Source organism: Bubalus bubalis, chromosome 11 (genome assembly GCF_019923935.1).
Source record: "Bubalus bubalis isolate 160015118507 breed Murrah chromosome 11, NDDB_SH_1, whole genome shotgun sequence".
Lineage (NCBI taxonomy): Eukaryota > Metazoa > Chordata > Mammalia > Artiodactyla > Bovidae > Bubalus > Bubalus bubalis.
Window position 1 is genome coordinate 18,784,804 of NC_059167.1, and position 22,274 is coordinate 18,807,077.

Consider the following 22,274-nt stretch of genomic DNA (forward strand, 5'->3'; position numbering starts at 1 on the left):
TTAGAAACCTGGGCCGGAAAGAGAGGGTCTGTGAAAGGAAGGGCATGAGTGCAGTGTGTTACCTGTTGAATGGCGTCCTCTGGCCGGAACTTGAATCTCGGATAATAATTAAAAGGTCCTCATCTTGGAGAAAAACCTTATTTTACCATTCTTTATAATAAATACATCAACTCAGTTCCTGCCAAGACTGCTTCTGTTTTAAGGTTTACTTTGTATACACCTCTGTGTTACCATGCCTGCAGGTGGAGGACAGAGGAGCAGGAAGGGAACAGGGTCTTTGGAGCAGTGCTGGGAGTGTGGGATTTGGAGAAAGGACACTGTTGACAGGAAGACTTGAGCTAGGGATTTGAGGGTGCCCTGAGAGTTAGGGCATAGAGCCCGAGACTGGAAGAGATAGGAGAACCGGTTTGCATAAAGCTAGGCCGGCCCTGGTTGACCCAGGAACAGACTTTAGGCATATGCTGATTTGCTTCATCCATGGAGTCTAAAAGGTTTGCGGTGGGACACAATGTAAGCAATTTCTGCATCTGGGTAAACTGTATATGGAAGTTTGTTACACTATTCTTGCAACTTTTCTACAGGTTTGAAATTACATCAAATTGAAAAGTTAAAAAAAAAAACAAGAGGAGGGAATGAAAAGTTACCACTCAGACAAGTTTATGGTTTTTGCATAGTGGTTGCAAAAGGCTATGTTTAGTAACCTCACAAAATTCATATCTTGAAATACTTTAATGCCCAATTAGTATACATGTACTAGTATACATATATATCCAGGGGTTTGGGAGGTGACTGGGTCATCAGAATGGAACCCTCTTGAGTGACTTTAGCACCCTTACAAATGGAGCCCCAGAAAGCTCCCTAGCCCCTTCCACCAAGTGAGGACACTGAGAAGGCATCGTCTGTCAACCAGAAGGCAGACCCCCACTTGGAGGCTGCCATGCTGCACCCTCATCTTGGATTTCCAGCCTACAGGACTGTGGCGAATAAATTTCTGTCGTTTATAAGCTTCCCAGTCTGTGGCATCTCATTATAGTATCCTGATTGGACTAGAAAAACTTGGGACTCCGGAGTCAGACAGAGTTGTATTGGGATCCCAGTTCTGCCATTTACCTGTTGCTTGGTCTTAGGAAATTTGTTCGTTCATCCATTTAGCAAATAAATGAGTGGATCTCTGTGTCAGAGTTTGAGGTGCTGGAAATAACCGTGGAGAATAAGATAGACACCAATGTTTGCCCTTATAGTATACTTCTTCAAGGGCTTCCCAGGTGACTCCATGGTAAAGAATCTGCCTACCAGTGCAGAAGATAACGAGTTCGATCCCTGGGTCGGGAAGATCCCCTGGAGGAGGAAACGGCAACCCATTCCAGTATTCTTGCCTGGAAAATCCCAGAGAGAGAGGAGCCTGGTAGGCTAGAGTCCATGGGGTCACAGAGTCGGACACGACTGACCACATATGTCCTTGTAATGACTTAGAGGTAGTCAGGTGGAAGATAACACCCAAATATTGCGAACATTCTTAAATGGAGGCTGAATCCGTACTATGTTATACAAAGGGCTGTAAAATCTGATCCTTAAGACTATTGACAGCTAGGCCAATGGCTGCATTATAGAGTTCCTTAGGTTTTCTCAAAGTTAACCTGCTTAGTGTTTACAGAAGCCCTGAAGGGACACCAGGTGCCGTGAGCAGTGACCTGTGCTCAGAGTTCTTGGATGCCCTCCTCCAGGCCGGTTTGTCAGGTCCTTTTCTGCTGTTATTGTTGTTACATTGTGTTTTTATGAGGTGATATGATTCATGAAGCTTTCTGTGATTAAAAAGAGCCTGGTCAGCTGGAATTTTGAGGATTCTTGGTAACTGTTGGCCTCAAGAGTTTACCTGGATCTTGTATTTCCTGTTCTCTGAGGCAGGCTCTGTGCTGTACTGAGATGTGGGCCCACGACTCTGTCCATGGGATGGAGTTACCTGTTTAAGCTTGTGTTTCCGGCTCTCCTCAGGGAACTCTGGGGTCTTGCAACTTGTTCAGATCCTTGAAAAAATTGTTTTGTCTTTTTCTGGTTGTTTTTAATCTTCTTTAAATTAGAAGTTGTTCATTCTCTGATAATCACGCTTAGAGAAAGCTACCTTCAAGGTCTGAATTAGGCAAATTGACCTAGGAGAGGTTTATTGCTGTTAAAATACTCTTAACAGAAGTCTTCATAGTTCAAAGCAGTGTATAATATAATGGCCATTTATTTTTGTCCACTTATTTTTTGTTTTATGTTGTTGTATTTTCTTTTTTTAAGGTGGCCTTGCATTCTTTTTTTGGAACAAAAGAGTGGGGATGGTCATAAACAGATAAATTATCAGTGCCAAAATAGCTTGTTTGACTTTCTGTTTCTCCCATTTTTTTCTTTCTCTACTGGTATTCTTCACCTTTTCCAGTGCCTTACTGACTCCCTGAAGAAACACTTCAAGAAGCCTTGGGATATATTCTAGTATGATTTATATGATTTTGTTTCCTCTGTGATTTTCTCTTTATTTTACATAAGATACACAGGAATATTGTTAGGAAAAAAATGTATAAACCTTTTGGGAAAATTGGGAGGCACTGTGTGCACTGAGGCAAGACTGTAATGGCCAAATAAAGAAATTGCAACCCTCTAGCAAGACCACCACCGTGCAGGGGTGAACACTGACAGGTTAGGCAATAAAATGTCAAAGAGGATATAAAGCACTGTAAACTCTTACAAACTTCTGGTTGAGGTAAAATTAGTACAGCCACTTTGAAATGCAGTAGTATAAAGAAATGCATAATATATATTCCAACCATGTCATTTCTAGAAACTGGCCTTAAAGCAGCTCTTCCACAGGAACACAGAGACCTATATGAGGATGTTAATGGCAACAGCCTTGTAATAGCAAAGAAAAAAGCAAACTAAGTGTGCAAAAAATAGATAAATGGGGCATTATATGATTCTTTGCTACTTATTTTAAAAAGAGAATTGGGGTTGTGATGTATCTGTGTGTGCTTATATACTTTGCTTTTTTTTTATGGAGTGTTGAAGCCTAGCATTTTTTCCATGCTATTAAATATCCTATAAAACCATGTTTTTTTTTAAATAGCTGCGTGCTTTTTCATTTATATGGATGGATCATTTTTTATATGTAGTAGTTCTGCCCTTATTTTAATAGTACTTTCCATTTTTCCTTATATTTTCTGAGTACCTAAAGGTATTGCCCCGGAGAAGGCAATGGCACCCCACTCCAGTACTCTTGCCTGGAAAATTCCATGGATGGAGGAGCCTGGTGGGCTGCAGTCCATGGGGTCGCTAAGAGTCAGACACGACTGAGCGACTTCACTTTCACTTTTCACTTTCATGCACTGGAGAAGGAAATGGCAACCCACTCCAGTGTTCTTGCCTGGAGAATCCCAGGGACAGGGGAGCCTGGTGGGCTGCCATCTCAGGGGTCGCACAGAGTCGGACACGACTGAAGCGACTTAGCAGCAGCAAAGGTATTGCCCACATTCTGCCTAATTCCTTCAGGTAAATTGCAGCTCCCATTGCTGCTGGCCAACCTTTCTGTGGAGTGTTTACTGATGTCATGTTCTGTGCTCTGCACTGACATGTATTTTTCATGTTATCCTCATACTAACTCTGAGGTTGAGAAACAGAGGCACAGAGAGGTACACTAATTTGCCCAAGATGGCTTGTCTGGTGAGTGGTGGAGAATTTTTTCTTTTAATATTTATTTATTTGGCTGGGCCAGGACTTAGTTTGCAGCCTAGCACTCGGGATCTTCAGTCTTTATTGTGGCACGTGGGATTGTTTTTAGTTGCAGCATGTGGGATCTAGTTCCCGAAGAGGGATTGAACCCAGGCCCCCTGCATGGGGAGTGCAGAGTCTCAGCCACTGGACCACCAGGGACGTTCCAGTGGTGGGGATTTGAACCTGGTAGTCTGGCTCCCAAGTCTGTGCCTTTAAACCCTGGGCTGTATTCCTTCTCAGTAGTTACTCGACTTTTAAGAAGGTCAGAAGATGGGTCGTCTTTAAAGTTTCCTGATGCATACTGCCAGTTGCCTTTAGAAAGGACATTCTTATAAGTTGTATTTGAGTGTTTGGTTACTTTAAAAAGTTATTTTTTAGATTGTAAAAGCAATGTGTGTTTGTAATGAACAATTGAAATAGTACAGATTCAAATAGTACAATCCAATAGTAAGGTATGACTTGAATCCTTTCACTCCTGTCCCCCTCACTGTATGGTAACTGTTATAATACTTTCTGACATACGCTTCCAGAAATTTTTGGTGCTGCTTCAGTGCATTCAGAAATATATGTATGTAATGTTTGTATACATTTTCTCCCTAAATAAGTCAGATCATAGAGAAGTTAAATCTTTTTTTCCTTCCTCATATTCTTTTCCTGTTCATTATTAAACAGGAAATGTGATTAATGAGCAAGATTGAGGAGTTGTAGAATGTGTGTGTGTGTGAGCATGTGTGTGTGTATGAGACCTTCAGTCACTTTCTGCTCTAGCGACTTGCCGGTGTGTTTCCCATTCATTCTGCTGAGCTAGTCGCTCTTCCTGCCATTTAGCCTCTTTGTGGTCCAAGCCCCAGTTCCTTTTCTCCAGGGGAATTTTTCTCACTTCTTAACCTCTCACTCGTTTGCTAAGTTTCCACAGTAGCAACAGCTCAGATACCTACCAGCAGAGCATATTCTCACTGATGAAGTAAGTCTGTTTAAAGAAAAGAGATGCTCAGGTCCCTATTGACCAAGGAAATTGAATATTGAATTAACTGTTGTTGCCTGTATTTACAGTTATGAATAATGGAGAGAACCATTTTAAGGTTGGATTCTTACAGGTTTTATGTAATACCTCCTTTAGCCTCCGATCTCTAAATGTAGGAACTCTGACTCTCTGATTCTGTCACATCAGGAAGCACCTATTAAGTATTTACGAAGTTATTATACATTTCGGGGAGGGGGAGGTGGCATCGTGGATTACATAAGAGTCTCCATTTTGAATCGGAAAATTCACTGCTAGCCATTGATGACTGGAGTGAAACTTACAGGTTAGATAGTAAGAGCTGTACTGTTGTCAAGGCAGCTAAAGTTCAAGATCATCTAGTCTCCAGGCAACCTTTTCCAGACTGACCTCAGATACTTTCCCAAGCTTTCTCAGGAAAGGTCCTTCCCTGCCTCTTATGGCTTTGGGGCCTCAGGAGGGAGAGAGCCCAAGAAACCCTGGAATGATGTGAGGCTTGGAATTCTTGAAAGAGATGAAGTATATGGATTAGGTGGTAATATTCACACTGGAAAGAAACAGGTTATAGAGGAAGGAAGACAGTGTCTCCTTACCCTTGTATCTAAAACACATGAGCATCAAGCTTTTTTTTAACAGTTATTGTTATGTTTCCATACTTTTTTTTTGGCCGCATCATCCAGCATGTGGAATCTTAGTTCCCTGACCAGGGATCAGACCTGTATCCCCTGTAAGGGGCGTGTGGAGTCTTAGCCATTGGACTGCCAGGGAAGTCTTATTCCCATACTCTTGATTCATGTAAGTCCTCCTGATGCTTGTCAAGGTCTGATTCATTACTGACTGCCGGCTCTTCAGTGAGTTGTGAGAGAAATACGATGCTTGTGTTACCAGCATTTGAGAGGATGGGTGGCCAGCATCTGAAGAGGTGAGGCTGGTTGGTCTTGGAGTTCTCTTTCTGATGTCATAAGAAGTTACTGTTGCCTTGGCAAACGTAAGCCAACAGTTGCCTAGGGCCGGTGACAATGGAGGTTCTATGGGGATTTGTCTCATGGTGATCAGGCTGCAGATTGTTTCATGCTAATAAGCCTTGAGATATTTAGAAATGTCCTCATTTTTCTGAAGATCTTCCAGAGAAGAGAAGTGAATCAGGCCACTTGAGTTTGGAACAGAAAAAAACCTTATGCTGTCACTATTATTGGGCTGCAATTTTACATTTGCTGGGGAGTGGCATGCCTTCTGAGTTCAACCCAGCTGTTGGATTCATGCTAAATTTGATATTTTTCCTAAGAAAAAGTATTACTTAGGCTATCCTTTCAGTTACCTATTTAAAAGAGAAACCGAGGGCTAAAAATGCTCTTCTTTGGGTTTCATTATACATCTTTAGTAGCTTCTGCAGTCCTTATTTAGCTCTCTTTTTTTTCTTTCTTATTTTAACACTGCATTTGGTACTTAAGCATCTTTTTGCAGCTAAATATTCACCCACAAATGCAACCAGCCATGAAGACCAGGGAGCTGTCATGGAAAGGAGAGAAGCTCTTATATCCCTTCTGTTAGCTGGATCAGTTGGTGAGGGTATCTGAAGGATAAAATTAAAGAATTCTCAGCATAAAAAATAAAAATATTAATCGTGGCAGCTCACGGTTTCTGAGCTCTCAATCTATGCCAAATGCTCTATGGAGTAACTTCATTTGATCTCACAGTGTAATCCATGGAGACCCCTGCTCCAATAGCCACCCCCATTTTACAGATAAGGAAATTGAGGCACTTGAAGAGCTACCAACTACAGGCTGAAATAATTTTTTGTCGGGGGGTCCTCACATTTATGCAAATTTTCCATTTGGTTTCATGCTATACCCAAGTTTATTTTTTATGTAAAAATAACTTCCTGGGACTTCCTGGTGGTCCAGTGGTTAAGATTCTGTGCTTCCACTGCAAGGGGGTTCAATTCCTGGTCGGGGAACTAAGATCCTGTATACCACATGGTGTGGCCAAAAAATAAAGCAAAAACTTCCTCCCCAAATCTTTCAGTAAATTGACACATTAGGAAGATGATTCTCTGTTTGCCCACCAGCTAGCCCCAGAGGGCTGGGCACACAGCTGTTTGAGAAACACAGCTGTTTGAGAAATACAGAAAGAGTTATCAGTGATTTGGCCAATCAGGGAGTAGTTAGGCATAAATTAGAGAGGCCTGTGGGCGTGGGATAAGACCTGGTGCAGAGGCAGGGCCAAGGTGAGGAGGAGAGGGTGGGTGGGTTGGTGTGTGCGTGGGGCTTGGTGTGTGCGTGGGGCTTGGTGTGTGCGTGGGGCTTGGTGCTGGGGCACTTCATTGCAGAGGTCCTAGTTGAGTACTTGTTAAGACGTGTGCTGGACTGAGAGGAGGATCCAGAGGTAGTATGTGCCTTTCTTAGTGTTTGTGATCTAGTCTGGGAGATCAGATACATATATCAGGCTTACAGCTTTGCCTCATCACTTACTACCTGGTTCCTATGTTGAGGACAGGAGGTGCTCAGAGAAGGCAGAGTGTGATCTTCCCAGAGTGGTTGGGAAGGCTGCATGGAAAAGGTGAGACCAAGGATAGGTCCTACTCAAAAGTAGGAGAGAGGAGGATGGTGTAGGCTTGACTCTGCTGGGTTTGCATCTTGTTTATTCTCTTCAATATTCACATGTATATTCCTTTATAGTCTGTCTCCAAATCTTACTTGTTTTCCCTTAGTTACTTTTTACAAAATTACTACCAAGAGAAAAGGACGTATATGTATTAATCGTAGATTGTTTTTTTGGGTCCGAGTCAGAGATTGCCACTTGGTCAGCCGTCACTGGCAGGTGGTATTTTATGGGCATGTTCATTATCTTTGCAGGACCTGAATTTGAACGCACATGGGTGAGTCCCACACCCTTAGTCTGACACATTCTTTGCCACTACTCTTGTCTTGAACACCTGACCTGACTCAACATTGAGAGCTTGTGCTTTTGAAAACAGTTGGTTTACAACTCAGGATATTAGGCTTCATTGGGAAAAAGGAAAAGGAGTTTTAATAAATAAGTGCCCTTAAGCAAAATTCTGTTTAGAACTTGAGAATCTTAGTTTAGAACCTAACCTGCCCCTTTTCTGAATCTCATCTTAAAATTTCTTTCACCTTTTTACTAAAGAAAGTAGCATCTTGTCCTGTTTTAAAGCTACTTTTATATCTCTTCCCCTGAGTAGTGCCTAGGCTGCCACAGAAAGAGTCGAGACTTAGGAACTGTGAATATTTAATAATTTTTAAAGCCTAGAAAGCCTATTTAATTCATATGACTTTTTTCACTGCATATGACTGAAGGCTTGAAGGGGGAAAAGAAAATCAGCCTGAAGAATACTTTCAATTTAAAGTAGTGAATACAAAGAGGGTTAAAAATGGAAGCTTCCTTTAAACATAAAAATTTCAATCTGTTATTTCACATACCTTTATCTTTCTTCTTGGCATTTATTTTGACCGTTTGCTGTCTTTTAGGTTAGTTACTATAGTTGATAAAAAGGCTGCCAATGCCTAGAATAATTCCTCCTTGCTTTTTGGCTGATAACCCTTTTTTCTACATAGAGATAGTTCTGTGGCCAATAAACTCCAGTGAGTGTCTGTGGTTAGAACTGGTGGAGATGCCCAGAAAACTCCCAGCACACTTCTGAGCTCTGTCTCTCTCCGACTTGAAGACAAGCCACCTTCTCAAGTGTTGCTTTCTTTCCCAGCTTCACAAAGATGAAATGGGCATTTGTCAGTATCTGGTGGTTTTAAATGAAAAGTGGAGTGTGTGACATGTTTATAACTTCCAAGGTCATTAGGAGAGAACAGTAATTTTGCTTCCTTCTGAGCTCTTGGGAAATGGGCTGGTTCTTTCTGAGGTTTCCTGTGGTGAGGATTGGTGTAAGTCAGGCCAAGAAGGTGGAGGGTAAGGAGCAGAAGTCGCTGGCTTCCCGCTTCTAGCCGCAGAACCGGTAAGAAATAAGCCAGCCGTGAGGGCGTGTTAGAAGGGCAGCCAGTGGAAGGCCCAGAGCTCCGAGCTCTCTGCTGAGGCCCTTCGCGTGTCACCTTCCCTCCGCTCAGGCTCTGAGTGACCGCTTCAGTGGTGAGATCCCCGATGACCAGATGGCACACAGCTCCTTTTTTCCAGACGAGTACTTCACCTGCTCCTCCCTGTGTCTCAGCTGCGGGTAAGTCCCCACTGTGGGAAAAGAGCCTCAGAACAGTGCTTCACAGACTTCCCTGTGCCTGAAGATCACATGGGGTCTGCTTAAGTTAGACTGTGACTAAAGGATGGAGTGGGGCCTGAGATAGGGTATTCCAACAAGTTCCTCGGTGAGTCTAACGGTCCAAGGACCACACTTTGAGGTTGCAGGGGATTACAGGACACATGGTTATGAAGAATTCCCCGAAGATTCCAACCGGTTTAGATGTGAAATTGACTGGTTTGGGTAACTTTCACTGTAGAAAGCTTTCAGTTCAGTCCAGTCACTCAGTCGTGTCCGACTCTCTGCGACTCGATGGACTTCAGCACTCCAGGCTTCCCTGTCCATCAACAACTCCTGGAGCTTGCTGAAATTCATGTTCATCGAGTCGGTGATGCCATCCAACCATCTGTCATCCCCTTCTCCTCCTGCCTTCAGTCTTTCCAAGCATCAGGGTCTTTTTCAATGAGTCAGTTCTTCATATCAGGGAGCCAAAGTATTGGAGCTCAGCATCAGTCCTTCCAATGAGTATTCAAGACTGATTTTCTTTAGGATTGACTGGTTTGATCTCCTTGCAGTCCAAGGGACTCTCAAGAGTCTTCTCCAACACCACAGTTCAAAAGCATTTAGCACAGAAAAGAAAAAGCACGGAAAGCTTTAGGTTGCCCGTGTTTCTGTGTTTCTCTTACCAGAGCTTTCAATTCTAGTCATTCCATCCGTTCACTGTGCACAGCACTGGGGTAGAATCGGTCCTAGTGGATTCCTTTCATGATGAGGACAGATGCCTAGAGCACCGTAGAATTATCCAGGGAGCTTTCCAAATGATTGAAAGACTTTGCCTCCAGGGTTTCTCACTTACCAGATCTGGGGTGGTGCCTCAGCACTGGTGTGTTTAAAACGCTCCTCAGGTGATTCTGATGTGTAGCTGAGTTGAGAACATTGAGTTAGGGCAGTATTCTCAAACTTTATGTATGCATCGCCTCGGGCTTTTGTTAAATGCAGATTCAGAATCAGCAGGTCTCGGTGAGATTCTGTGTTTCCAGCCGGCTCCTGGGTGATGCTGCTGGTCCTTGGTTACAGGGGAAACAGCAGTGATTCTCAATTTTAGCATGCCTCGGGAAAACCTGAAGGACATGTTACAACAGGTAGTTGGGCCTTGCTCCCAGTTTCTGATTCAGTAGGTCTGACGTAGGGCCTGAGAATTAGCCCTTCTGCTAAGTTCCCGGGTGATACTGATGTTGCTGAATGGGGACCGCACATTGAGGCTCACTGGATTAATATGAACTGTTGATAGCTACTCGGTCACAGGCCAGTGACTTGTTGGATGGAGCCTGGGGGTTTAAATGCAGTGTGTCAGGGTCAGATAGCAGACTCTGTCTTGTAGACACTGGCCCACCTCTCCACTGCTTTCATCACTTCATCATCTAATCCTGTCCTCCACATTTGCCCATACGGGGGAGACCTGAGCCTTTTCTGTAATGAATCGCCTTTTTGCATTGATCCCTATAGGCCACCTCCTGGGCCACCATATTTGCTCTGAGTTTGTAACAAGGACGTGATTCTTGGATTATACAGTCTGCGCCAGGGAGGACTGAGGCTTGTCTTAGAGAGGAAAGAGGGATGTTAGTTGCCAGTGTGACTTCCTTTAGCGGGCCCCATGAGCCCAGCAAGAGAGGCTTAGACTCTGTTGGATCATCATCACTTTTCCATTCTAACTGTGCCTCACCAGGGTTTCCAGAGCTTTCCCTTCTGTCACAGTGAAATTCTAAAGTCCTGGTCCCTGGTTTTGCGTTGTCAGGAGAGCAGAGCTCACTGTTCATTTGGAAGGTTTTCTTGTTCAGCTTAAGCCTCCTCTTAATGCATTGTCAGAATTTGGGGGTCAATTTTTGTTTTGCATCTTGGCAGCCTGTTTTGATTAAACTTCTTATTTCATGCTCTTTGGATGTTTGAGTTCCCTGAAGGCTGTTCAGGTTTTCTCTCTCATCAAGGTGCTGTCTTCTGGTTCCTCCATTCCTATTGAGGGACCTGGTGGTTTTCCAAGAAGAGATACCCTTTTGGCCCTTTTTCCTCATGCAAGAGTAATAGGTACTCTACCTGTGTAGCACTGTTGATTGCAAGTATGAGAGAGGCCCTTAGTTTCCAAAACAAACTGCTGTCTCTCTGCTCCGTATTTGGGGCCCAATTAGTAACAGGGGGTCTAGTTTTGCCCTTGCATCTGGCTTAACGCTTGTGCGTAAGCGGCCCTGGCTCCTTTTGGCAGCTTCATGTCAGCTTTGGTGCCTCCCTCAGGGCTGGATGTAAGAACAGCATGAATCACGGGAAAGAAGGGGTACCTCATGAAGCCAAGAGCCGCTGCAGATATTCCCACCAGTATGACAACCGGGTTTTCACCTGCAAGGTGAGTCCGCCCAACCTCTCCTCCAGCAGCTGGCTTGCTGGCCACACTCTCCTCTTGGAAGACTGGCTCAGGACCACTCTTGACTGTTACCAAAGTATTTGATATTCAAATTGAGTCTATCTGAAACTTCTTTCCAGCTCCAGCCATTAAAAACTCACATGTCTGTTGCCAGGGGCCCCTTGGTTAATTTTTTTTAAGCTTAAACCTCCCCCCTTATCCTGTTGAGCCTGTATGCCGGGTTCATCTACATTGACTGTTTATTCCTAAGAGTGAAATTGCCCTTCAGAAACTTAGTTTGGATGAATTTCTCCTATGACAGTGATAGAATTTGTAGCTCAGTTTTGGGCCCCTGGGATGGGTACACATTCAGATCATAATCATTCAGGGCACTGACTTCTTTGAAGAAAGACTTTCCTCTGCTCTGCTAAAACCCAGGGTCCGTAAACCCTCAGCAGGTCTGGTTTGCAGGCAGTGGGGCCAGACAGGGGTGTGGAGAGGCCAGGGGTCTGGTGGACAGAACAGAAGCTGGCAGAGTGCTCCGTGTTTCAGGCCTGCTACGAGAGAGGCAATGAAGTCAGCGTGGTGCCCAAGACGGCTGCTTCCACTGACTCCCCCTGGATGGGTCTTGCAAAATATGCCTGGTCTGGGTGAGTTTCAGTGGCTGGCAGTTGGGTCTGTCTGTGTCTCCAGGCCCCTGGTGTGGGGTTCCAGTATCTGTCTGCCTTCCTTGTAGGTACGTGATCGAATGTCCCAACTGCGGCGTGGTCTATCGTAGCCGGCAGTACTGGTTTGGGAACCAAGATCCTGTGGATACGGTGGTGCGGACAGAGATTGTGCACGTGTGGCCTGGAGTAAGAGCTGTTTTATTTTTCTGTTTTCTCTTCGGGTTGTCCAGTTATTCCTGTGTATGGGAAAGTGGAGCTTGTTTACAATGGTCGTTAACCATGAATTTCAGTATATTGATGGTTTAGGAAGCTATGATCTGGAGTGCCTTTTTTGTTCTAGACTGTTCATTTTTATCCCATTTCTTGCATAAATATTAGAAACACGACTTAAACTAAAAATTGATATATAAATTGCCTTAGCAAATAAAACTTTCTTTTCATATTCTCCTCACTCATTTTCCATATGTATGTTTGTATAGATACAATTATAATTAACGTGCCACTTAACTGCTTTTTCTCATACCACAGTTTTGCTTTGTTTCCATATTGCTTTCACTTTTCATGATTTTCATTTGTAATAACTGTGTAATATTCTGTCTAATGTTAAAGTTTGATTTCCCCATTCTCTTCATTTTGAACATTCATGCTGTTTATGATTTTTTTATTATCAAAGAAAATGCTATCGTGACCATCTTCATGTAAGAAAGCCTTTTCTTTGTCTTGGAGTATATTCTTCTTGAAGTATATTCTAAGAAGTATAATCACTATGGACCTTTACTGTTTTTAAATTGGGTTTTTTAATTCAAGATGTTGGAAAAACAAATCTATTTATGAGGCAGTGATACAGTGCTTTCATTCTGCATTAAACCACGATTCACGCTTGGAATTACCCATCAATCACAGCACATCCAGTGCCTTTTCCCTTCATGGAAGAAAGATAAGCGATCTTCTATGTGTTGTTTGCTTCAGTCGTGTCAGACTCTTTTCAACCCCATGGATTGTAGCCCACCAAGCTCCTCTGTCCATTGAATTCTCCAGGCAAGAGCATTGGAGTGGGTAGTCATTGCCTTCTCTAGGGGATCTTCCCAACCTAGGGATTAAACCCAGGTCTCCTGTATCATAGGCAAATTCTTTATCATCTGAGCCACCAGGGAAGCTCTTTTCTATAAGGGACTTTTTTTACTTGGTGGTGTTCCCCTTTCTGGGTGATTCCTAAAGCAACAGATCCTAACCCAGCCTGGGGTGGGGGACCTCTTGGAGGAGGTGTCCTCTTTATAGGATTATTTATTTCCTGGGTTGTATATCTCACAAGCAGAGTAAGTTCTGAATTGAACAGTTGTGGACCAAGTCCTGTGGTCATCTTGAAGAGTAGTATCAGCAATGACTCATAGGATGTGATGTTGCTTAGAAGCCAAAGGGATTCTGATCTGACCCTGCTCTTCTCTGCCAGGGAATCTGTGGTTCTGAGTTGGCTGTGATGGGTATGTAACTCACCTGAGACCCCTCTCCCTCCTTCCCTTTACTCCCGTCACTCAGAACATGATGGGAGCCTGTGTTTTCATTTCAGACTGATGGATTTCTGAAGGACAACAACAACGCTGCCCAGCGCCTCTTGGACGGGATGAACTTCATGGCTCAGTCGGTGTCTGAGCTTAGCCTTGGGCCCACCAAGGCTGTGACGTCCTGGCTGACAGACCAGATCGCCCCTGCCTACTGGAGGCCCAACTCCCAGATCCTGGTATGGTGGCAGGATGCCCTGGGTCCCTGGCACGGCCCATTCTCCTTGTGTTGCTTCACCCTGCCCTTAGCTTGTTCTGCGAGGAAGGCTTGGAGTCTCTGTCCCAGCCAGATGAGCTTCCAGAGTGCGGGAAAGGGTGGGACACACCTAAGACAGCCAGTGTCCTCTTTGTCTGCTGATTTCCCCTGTTATTTTCTGAGTATTTCCCTTGTGGTGGATTTTAGTTCACTTTCCCACTAGAGCCAGTTGTTATTGGTCAAATGTCTGAGGTCATACCTATAGACTGGAGAGGAAAGGGAGCCTTTAGAGGTCATTTAGGGTCACCCCCAGCTTGATACACAAACCTCACGGCTCCCACATCAAGGGAGCCCCCAGATTTGGCCCAAACACTTGTGACAGGAGACCAGTTCCTCCTCAGCTTCCCAGAGGCTCATGAGAAGCCGTGAAAGAAATGAATCCTTGTTGCTTGTATGGCTGAAATTACATAGTCCTTTCTGAGATCCCTGTGACTCGGCCAGGTGGATGTGAGGTACCTTTCCAGCACTTCTTGGAAGAAAATGTTAATCACAGCTGTGCTTCAGTGAGGGTGTTCCATGTGGCTGGAGGTCTTAGGTCCCCTCTGTTGGGACCATCAGCGTCCTCAGATGATCCTCAGATGATCCAAAAGACTCCCTGGGTTGACTTTCTCAGCTGAGCAGACATGAATGACACCTGCCTCTCTGTTTGTTTTGGGCTTGGAACAGAGCTGCAACAAATGTGCTACATCCTTTAAAGATAACGACACCAAGCATCACTGCCGGGCCTGTGGGGAGGGCTTCTGTGACAGCTGTTCCTCCAAGAGCCGGCCGGTGCCCGAGCGGGGCTGGGGCCCTGCGCCTGTGCGGGTGTGTGACAGCTGCTTTGAAGCCAGGGACTCCCAGTTAGGTAACGTGGGGCCCAGGAGCCGCAGGGTGGGGGGGCCTCTCCTTGGCACTGGGTGTCGGGAATGGGACTCTCGCCTGCCCAACCCTGTTCCTCCCCGCCTCACTCTTTGAGAGCAGTTGCTCCCCTGGTCTTGCCCAGGCATCCTCTAAGCTCTTTGTTAACTGGGTCCTGGGGGCGCTGTTCCTTGGGTGGGGGAGGGTTAAAGCTGTCCTGTGTTTACCATAGGCTTAGACTGAGTCTTCTCCTGGAGGAGGTTCTAGGTCATGCTCCTGGCCCACTGTAAAGGAAGGTTATAAAATAGCCCCAGAGGCCTGAGGTAGAGGAGTGGCAGACCTCACTGGCTGTGGTGTGCGTGCCCACAGCCCAGACCCTTGCCACCCTTGCAGAATGGCACAGGGTGCCCTGGGAGAAGCGTCTAGAATTTTTCATTTGGGAAATGACTCAGAGGTGATGGCATTTCCTTCATCATTGTCTACAGATGTCACTGAGGCACAGGGGGACGACGAAGGTGGGACGCTGATCGCTCGGAAGGTGGGCGAGGCCGTGCAGAGCACTTTAGGAGCTGTGGTGACAGCCATTGACATACCACTAGGTGGGCCTGGTAGTGCCTCTCGGGTGCGGTGTGTGTGGGTGAGGGCTCGCGGAGTGCCGTGCCTTGGGCTGTTGTTTTGTCAGCCTGCTGACCTGGATTGAGTTGGGCAGCAAGGACGCGACTGAGAATTTACTTTCCCTGCTTCATGCTGAATACCTTGGTGGTTTCATGTCTATTCCTGGAGGCCATCCTCTTAGGCCATCTATTGCTGCGTAATAAACCACCTGAAAATGGAAAGGCTTAAAACAGTCACGTCTCAACAGGACAGGCAAGCATTCTTCTCTAAGTCGCATTGCCGGGAATTACTGCTGGACTTTCCAGTATGGCAGCTGGACGGGTCTTGGGGGGCCAAGCCAACCTCACTTACACGCTGGCTAGCCTGGCAGGGCTGCCTCGAAGGCTGGGCTCAGGAGAACTTCCCCCTCACCCCCATTCCCTGTATTCCCCACGCCTCTGCACATGGTTTCTCCAGTGCTGGCGACTCCTTACATAGTGCCTCAGGGCTCTCAGACAGGCCTGGGCCTGGAAACCAGCTCTTCTGCTAGAGCCTGCTGTAGTCACAGAGCCTGCCTAGATTCAAGAGAAGGGGCAGGGCCTCAATCTGCCACACCAGCCAAGCTGTTATTCCTTTAAGATTGAAGACAGCCACTCACCTGATGTGAGGGGGCGGGCTTATAACCAGGATGGGAAGAGGGAGATGAAGGGAAACCTGCCAGTGTGCGGAGGGCTTAGGCAGGGCTGACTGGGCCTGGGGCATTCCACCCTTCACGGGGGAGAGACCAAGGGCTCCTGGGCGGCTGTGATGACAATTGCTTGCATCAGATTTGATCACATGGCTCACAGAAGGAGCTGATGACAGGCTTTTGACTTGAGAGTGTAGAAATAGATGGACTGATCCAGCCTGGAGGCTCAGGTTGCATCTGCTCTCAGGTGACCAGGAGGTGCAGAGGCCGCCCTTGGCAGAACCTTCCAACTGTGCTTAACAGGCACTCACTTGCTGAGCACTCACTGGCTGTTGGGTCCCAGCTCATCAGACACTTTATTTCTTGTAATCTTGTAACTACTTTTGAAGGTGGGTTGTTATAGATGAGTAAACCCAAGGCCCTGAGACTCTAAGGAACCTGTCAATCCCACAGCTAACTGACTCAGGCTCAGTGGAACTGGGATGAAGCTGTGTCCTGACTCCAAAGCCCGAACTTCACCATTCCGCCAGTGGTTCTTAATTCAGCCGTAGTTTAGGCTCACCTGGAGAGCATACTAGATAGGCACATATCAGTGCCAGACATCCTGACCTGTGTGGTAGCGGGTGAGGGAGCCCTGGGTGGAAGGGGTGATGTGTGTGTGCTTAGACTGTGAGCCAGTGAAGTGTCTGTCGCTGGCGTCTCGCCCGGTGGGACTCGGGGTGCTGGGTCCCGCGTGCGCCGCCCCTCATGGCCCCTTCCGTGACGCAGGTCTGGTGAAGGATGCAGCCAGGCCGGCCTACTGGGTCCCGGACCATGAGATCCTGCACTGCCACAGCTGCCGGAAGGAGTTCAGCGTCAAGCTCTCGAAACACCACTGCCGGGCCTGCGGACAGGGCTTCTGCGACGAGTGTTCCCACGACCGCCGGGCTGTCCCCTCGCGAGGCTGGGACCATCCTGTCCGAGTCTGCTTTAACTGCAATAAAAAGCCCGGTGACCTTTAACCCCAGCTCCCTCTCCGAGTCCTTCACAATTCCTTAGGTTCTCAGGGTTAGAAACGAGGTCGTGTTGAGGTAGGCCCTCCTCCTGGTCACCTATGGCGGTGTGTGTCCTCTCTCCTCATCCCGGGGGCCCCGTTCCCACTGTGGGGTGGCGGGCGGGGGGTTGCAGACAGCGAGTTGGGGCGAGCCGGGCGGCGGGCCTGAAGGCGTGAACCCCGACAGGGCGGGCGGCCCGAGCAGCTTAGAGCAAAGGGGAATGAACTCGAATCCACTGCATTTTAATTCAGTTAAAAATAATAAGTATATAAATATATATATACACACACACACACACACCCATATATACATACAAAAGGAATGTGGAGGCATTCAGGCTGCTGCTGGCCGTGAACTCCCGCGCGGTCCGTCCCCAGCAGGGATCCGGGGGCAGCGGGCAGCAGGTCTTCCCCCACAAAACCGAGCCAGGTCCAAGGCCACTGCACCGCTAGCCTCCCTCTGCTGCTTCTCTCCGAGCCTTCGAAGCCTTCGCGCCCCTCAGCTGCCAGGGTAGGAGCTTCCCAGGGACCTTCTGCTGGGGGTGGCCTGCGGGGGAGCTTCCTGGGCCCTCCAGAGTCAGATCCCAATCCCTGGCCTTGGCCTGTGTCAGAGACCACCTAGCTTCGCGTGCAGGTCACGGACGGGTGGAGGGTGTGGTAGGGTCCCCGGACCCAAGGAGTCCCCAAGCGCAGTTGACGTGATGTCCCTCGAGCGGGGGCGGGCACAGAAGGAGACGGGCGTTCCCCAGCAGTGTTCCCTGCTTGTCGATGCTTCCATTCGCTCCACCACTTGGCTTTCGCTGCCCCGCAGTGGAGCACCTGCCCCCACCCTCCCCTCCCAGCCCCCGTGAGCCCCCCATCTACTGAGTGTTGCACTAGGGTTCTTGCTTATTTTGAAGTGTCTTAATTCTTTATTCCCAGACACACGACCCCTTGAGCTGTTGGAGGGGTGGTCATGAGAAATCTTCCAGGGAAAGAGCACAGAACGGACTGTTAGTGGTTCTTCAAAGTATATACAAACATTTCAGCGGATCATTACGAAAAAGTTCTCCAGTCCTGGCGAGAGAAGTCAGATGAACTTTTGTTTCTCAAGAGCTGGGACATCCATATCTGTCGTGACTGGAAAGAGACCATTGTGCTGAAATCCTGTCGTCATGGTGGATTTTATCGTCAATGGCCAAAAAGGAAGAATTCAAAGTGACACAGTTCTTCACTGAACTGGGGGGTGGGCCAAGCTTCAGGGAGGTACGTGGTGGTCACTCTTGGTGTGTCACTGTGACGTGAGCCCTGGAAATGTGTTGGTCCCTCTCACACCTGTTTCCTTCCTGCCTCCCGTGGCCCAGTGACTGAGGCCTGCTCTAGTACTGTGTATTAAATTCGCCGTTATAAAGGAATCTTCCTGCGGAATATGGACTGTGGCTTCTTTCCTTTAAGTTCATCAGTATTATCTTGCTACCTCTTTCTAGTTGATGAAAAGTGAAAGAAAGTGAAGTCGCTCAGTCGTATCTGACTCTTTGCGACCCCATGGACTGAAGCCTACCAGGTTCCACCGTCCATGGGATTTTCCAGGCAAGAATACTGGAGTGGTGGCCATTTCCTTCTCCAGGAGATCTTCACAACCCAGGGATTGAATCTGGGTCTCCCGCAGTGTAGGCAGATGCTTTACTGTCTGAGCCACCAGGGACGTCCCCTAGTTGATGAAAGCTGGTGGCTTTTCAGAGCAAAAGCCAAGTGAGAGGTGTATTTTACCTGTGAATATCTCAGTTTATTCCCTGGGAATGTTCTCTCCCAGAAGAGATTAGGTGTTACTAGTGACCTATGGAAGCCCTGGGAAGAGACTCTTCTCCTTTTGTATCTGCCCTTTGGTGTCGATCCTCTGCCCTGCCTTGCTCTGTCTGTTCGGCTCCCGTTGAACAACTGGTCACCGTCTCTTGTCCTGTCGTGTGGGGCTGCCCCTGAGTGTGGTGTCTGCTGGACCACACAGGAAAGATGCAGAAAAGTCTTCCGAACTCGCTTTCTTAGATTAGTCAGACCAGGAGAGGAGAAGAAGGTAACCCGGTATCAAAATAACCAAAAGTTCTCTCTCTTGTCCTACACACCCAGTGTTCATCTTGGTTTTGCGGTGGCTGCTTTAATTCAGATGAGGCCAAGAGTGCAGGTGGGTGGGTGGTAGGAGCAAGCAGGGAGATGGGTCCGGAAGTCACCTGTAGGAAAATTAGGTTTAAGGAGATCTTACACTTCCAGAGCAAAAGTAAAAATTCCATTCTCTCTGACACCAGGGGGCCGAATAGATTTCTTGAGCAGGAGACCTTGTTAGCTCTCTCACTCATTAGTAGGCCTTAGGCAAACTGCTTTCTTTTCAGTTTTTTTTTTTTTTCCCTCAGTATATTGGTGATCTTCACCTGCTTCATAGGGTCCTAAGAATTAAACGGGAATAATGGTGGCAAAACATACTCAGTGTCTAGATGTGGTAAGTAAGTGCTGGGGAAGCTAAGCGCCCTGGAGGTTTCTGTGAAGCTCAGACTCAACAGTTCAGTTCAGTTCAGTTCAGTCGCCCAGTCGTGTCCGACTCTTTGCGACCCCATGAATCGCAGCACACCAGGCCTCCCTGTCCATCACCAACTCCCGGAGTTCACCCAGACTGACGTCCATCAAGTCAGTGATGGCATCCAGCCATCTCATCCTCTGTCGTCCCCTTCTCCTCCTGCCCCCAATCCCTCCCAGCATCAGAGTCTTTTCCAATGAGTCAACTCTTCCCATGAGGTGGCCAAAGTACTGGAGTTTCAGCTTTAGCATCATTCCTTCCAAAGAAACCCCAGGGCTGATCTTCAGAATGGACTGGTTGGATCTCCTTGCAGTCCAAAGGACTCTCAAGAGTCTTCTCCAACACCACAGTTCAAAAGCATCAATTCTCAGCGCTTAGCCTTCTTCACAGTCCAACTCGCACATCCACACATGACCACAGGAAAAACCATAGCCTTGACTAGACGGACCTTTGTTGACAAAGTAATGTCTCTGCTTTTGAATATGCTATCTAGGTTGGTCATAACTTTCCTTCCAAGGAGTAAGCGTCTTTTAATCTCATGGCTGCACTCACCATCTGCAGTAATTTTGGAGCCCAAAAAAATAAAGTCTGACACTGTTTCCACTGTTTCCCCATCTATTTGCCATGAAGTGATGGGACCAGATGCCATGATCTTCGTTTTCTGAATGTTGAGCTTTAAGCCAACTTTTTCACTCCCCACTTTCATCAAGAGGCTTTTTAGTTCCTCTTCACTTTCTGCCATAAGGATGGTGTCATCTGCATATCTGAGGTTATTGATATTTCTCCCAGCAATCTTGATTCCAGCTTGTGTTTCTTCCAGTCCAGCATTTCTCATGATGTACTCTGCATATAAGTTAAATAAGCAGGGTGACAATATACAGCCTTGACATACTCCTTTTCCTATCTGGAACTAGTCTGTTGTTCCATGTCCAGTTCTAACTGTTGCTTCCTGACCTGCATACAAATTTCTCAGGAGGCAGGTCAGGTGGTCTGGTATTCCCATCTCATTCAGAATTTTCCAGTTTATTGTGATCCACACAGTCAAAGGCTTTGGCATAGTCAATAAAGCAGAAATAGATGTTTTTCTGGAACTCTCTTGCTTTTTCCATGATCCAGCGGATGTGGGCAATTTGATCTCTGGTTCCTCTGCCTTTTCTAAAACCAGCTTGAACATCAGGAAGTTCACGGTTCGCATGTTGCTGAAGCCTGGCTTGGAGAATTTTGAGCATTACTTTACTAGCGTATGAGATGAGTGCAATTGTGTGGTAGTTTGAGCATTCTTTGGCATTGCCTTTCTTTGGGATTGGAATGAAAACTGACCTTTTCCAGTCCTGTGGCCACTGCTGAGTTTTCCAATATGCCAATATGCTGGCATATTGAGTGCAGCACTTTAACAGCATCATCTTTCAGGATTTGAAATAGCTCAACTGGAATTCCATCACCTCCACTAGCTTTGTTCATAGTGATGCTTTCTAAGGCCCACTTGACTTCACATTCCAGTATGTCTGGCTCTAGGTGAGTGATCACACCATCGTGGTTATCTGGATCGTGAAGATCTTTTTTGTACAGTTCTTCTGTGTATTCTTGCCATCTCTTCTTAATATCTTCTGCTTCTGTTAGGTCCATACCATTTCTGTCCTTTATCGAGCCCATCTTTGCATGAAATGTTCCCTTGGTATCTCTAATTTTCTTGAAGAGATCTCTAGTCTTTCCCATTCTGTTGTTTTCCTCTAAGACAATTACAGATGAAATGGAGTGGAGGACAGCTTGCACAGATGCCCAGGTGAGGGTGAAACATGTCCCAAGAGAAGGGGCAACAGGGTAAGGTGTGTGTGTTCACATCTCGAGGCCACGTTTTATCTCGAGGCATAAGAAGCTATTGAGTGCAGGGATCTTTGGGGAAAGGTCATTCTCGTGGCGGTGGCCTGGAGAGGGAGACTTCAAGGAATGGGCCCGGAGGCGTCTACCGTCTTAACATGAATGGAGAAATTTAGCCTGCAGTTGTTTTCAGAGATGGTTACAGGGAACATTTAGACCAGGACAGAGTGAGGGCTCACAGGTAAGAGGTAAGCAGGTGGTGCCCTTGTTGTGGGCACCGAGTGTTGACCTGTGGGCATTTCTGGTGACCAGTCTGTGCTACTGTTCTCATCCGTTAAGAAGGCCACGAGCAAGGAAACAGCAAAGGGTTTATCGGAGCCTGGTGCTGACGCCACCCTCTGTTCATTCTAGACCTTTCATTGGCACCCGGAGGATCAGGGCAAAAGGCCCTAACAGACCTGCAAGTGAAAAATGCCTCCAGAGTGTATGACAGACTTAGTCTTCAGGACAGTCTTAACAAGCAGTGTGCCAAAATGCTTTATCAACTTAGCAGTGAAGTTTAACCACTTTTCATATCATCTAGACCAAATGTTAGGAGCAGTGACCACTAACCAAACATAAGAACAGATTGCTAAATTAAGAAGTTTTGATCATGTCCTCACCTCCTTTTTTTTTTTTTTAAAGCCTAAGGCAAACATACAACTAATTCTTTGACAACTGTATTTGCCTAGTAAGAAACTTGGGCTATGGCACAGTTGACAAGGTGTTAGGAACGTGTTTGGGAATGTGATGTGCTCAGTCATGTCCAACTCTTTGCGACCCCATGGACTGCAGCCCACCATGCTCCTCTCTCTGTCCATGGGATTTTCTAGGCAAGAATATTGGAGTGGGGTGCCATTTCCTCCTCCAGGGGATCTTCCTGACCCAGGGATTGAA

At 46.6% G+C, this 22,274-nt stretch overlaps 1 protein-coding gene across 8 annotated transcripts in view; it reads left to right on the forward strand.

Moving 5' to 3' along the window:
* The window catches only part of ZFYVE1 (zinc finger FYVE-type containing 1), a 44,878-nt gene extending 26,496 nt beyond the window's left edge, over window positions 1-18,382 (forward strand). Inside the window, exons 1-10 of one of the 8 annotated variants that reach the window (XM_044924767.1) lie at window positions 7,039-7,129; window positions 7,241-7,303; window positions 8,821-8,927; window positions 11,232-11,340; window positions 11,890-11,987; window positions 12,074-12,191; window positions 13,573-13,743; window positions 14,487-14,667; window positions 15,146-15,259; window positions 16,711-16,948. In XM_044924767.1, the coding sequence (XP_044780702.1) occupies window positions 7,295-7,303; window positions 8,821-8,927; window positions 11,232-11,340; window positions 11,890-11,987; window positions 12,074-12,191; window positions 13,573-13,743; window positions 14,487-14,667; window positions 15,146-15,259; window positions 16,711-16,943 (1,140 nt within the window). In that variant the 5' untranslated portion in view covers window positions 7,039-7,129; window positions 7,241-7,294 and the 3' untranslated portion in view covers window positions 16,944-16,948. The other 7 variants (XM_044924770.1, XM_044924769.1, XM_044924766.1 and 4 more) reach the window with 7 other exon arrangements.
* The last annotated feature ends 3,892 nt before the right edge of the window (window positions 18,383-22,274 follow it).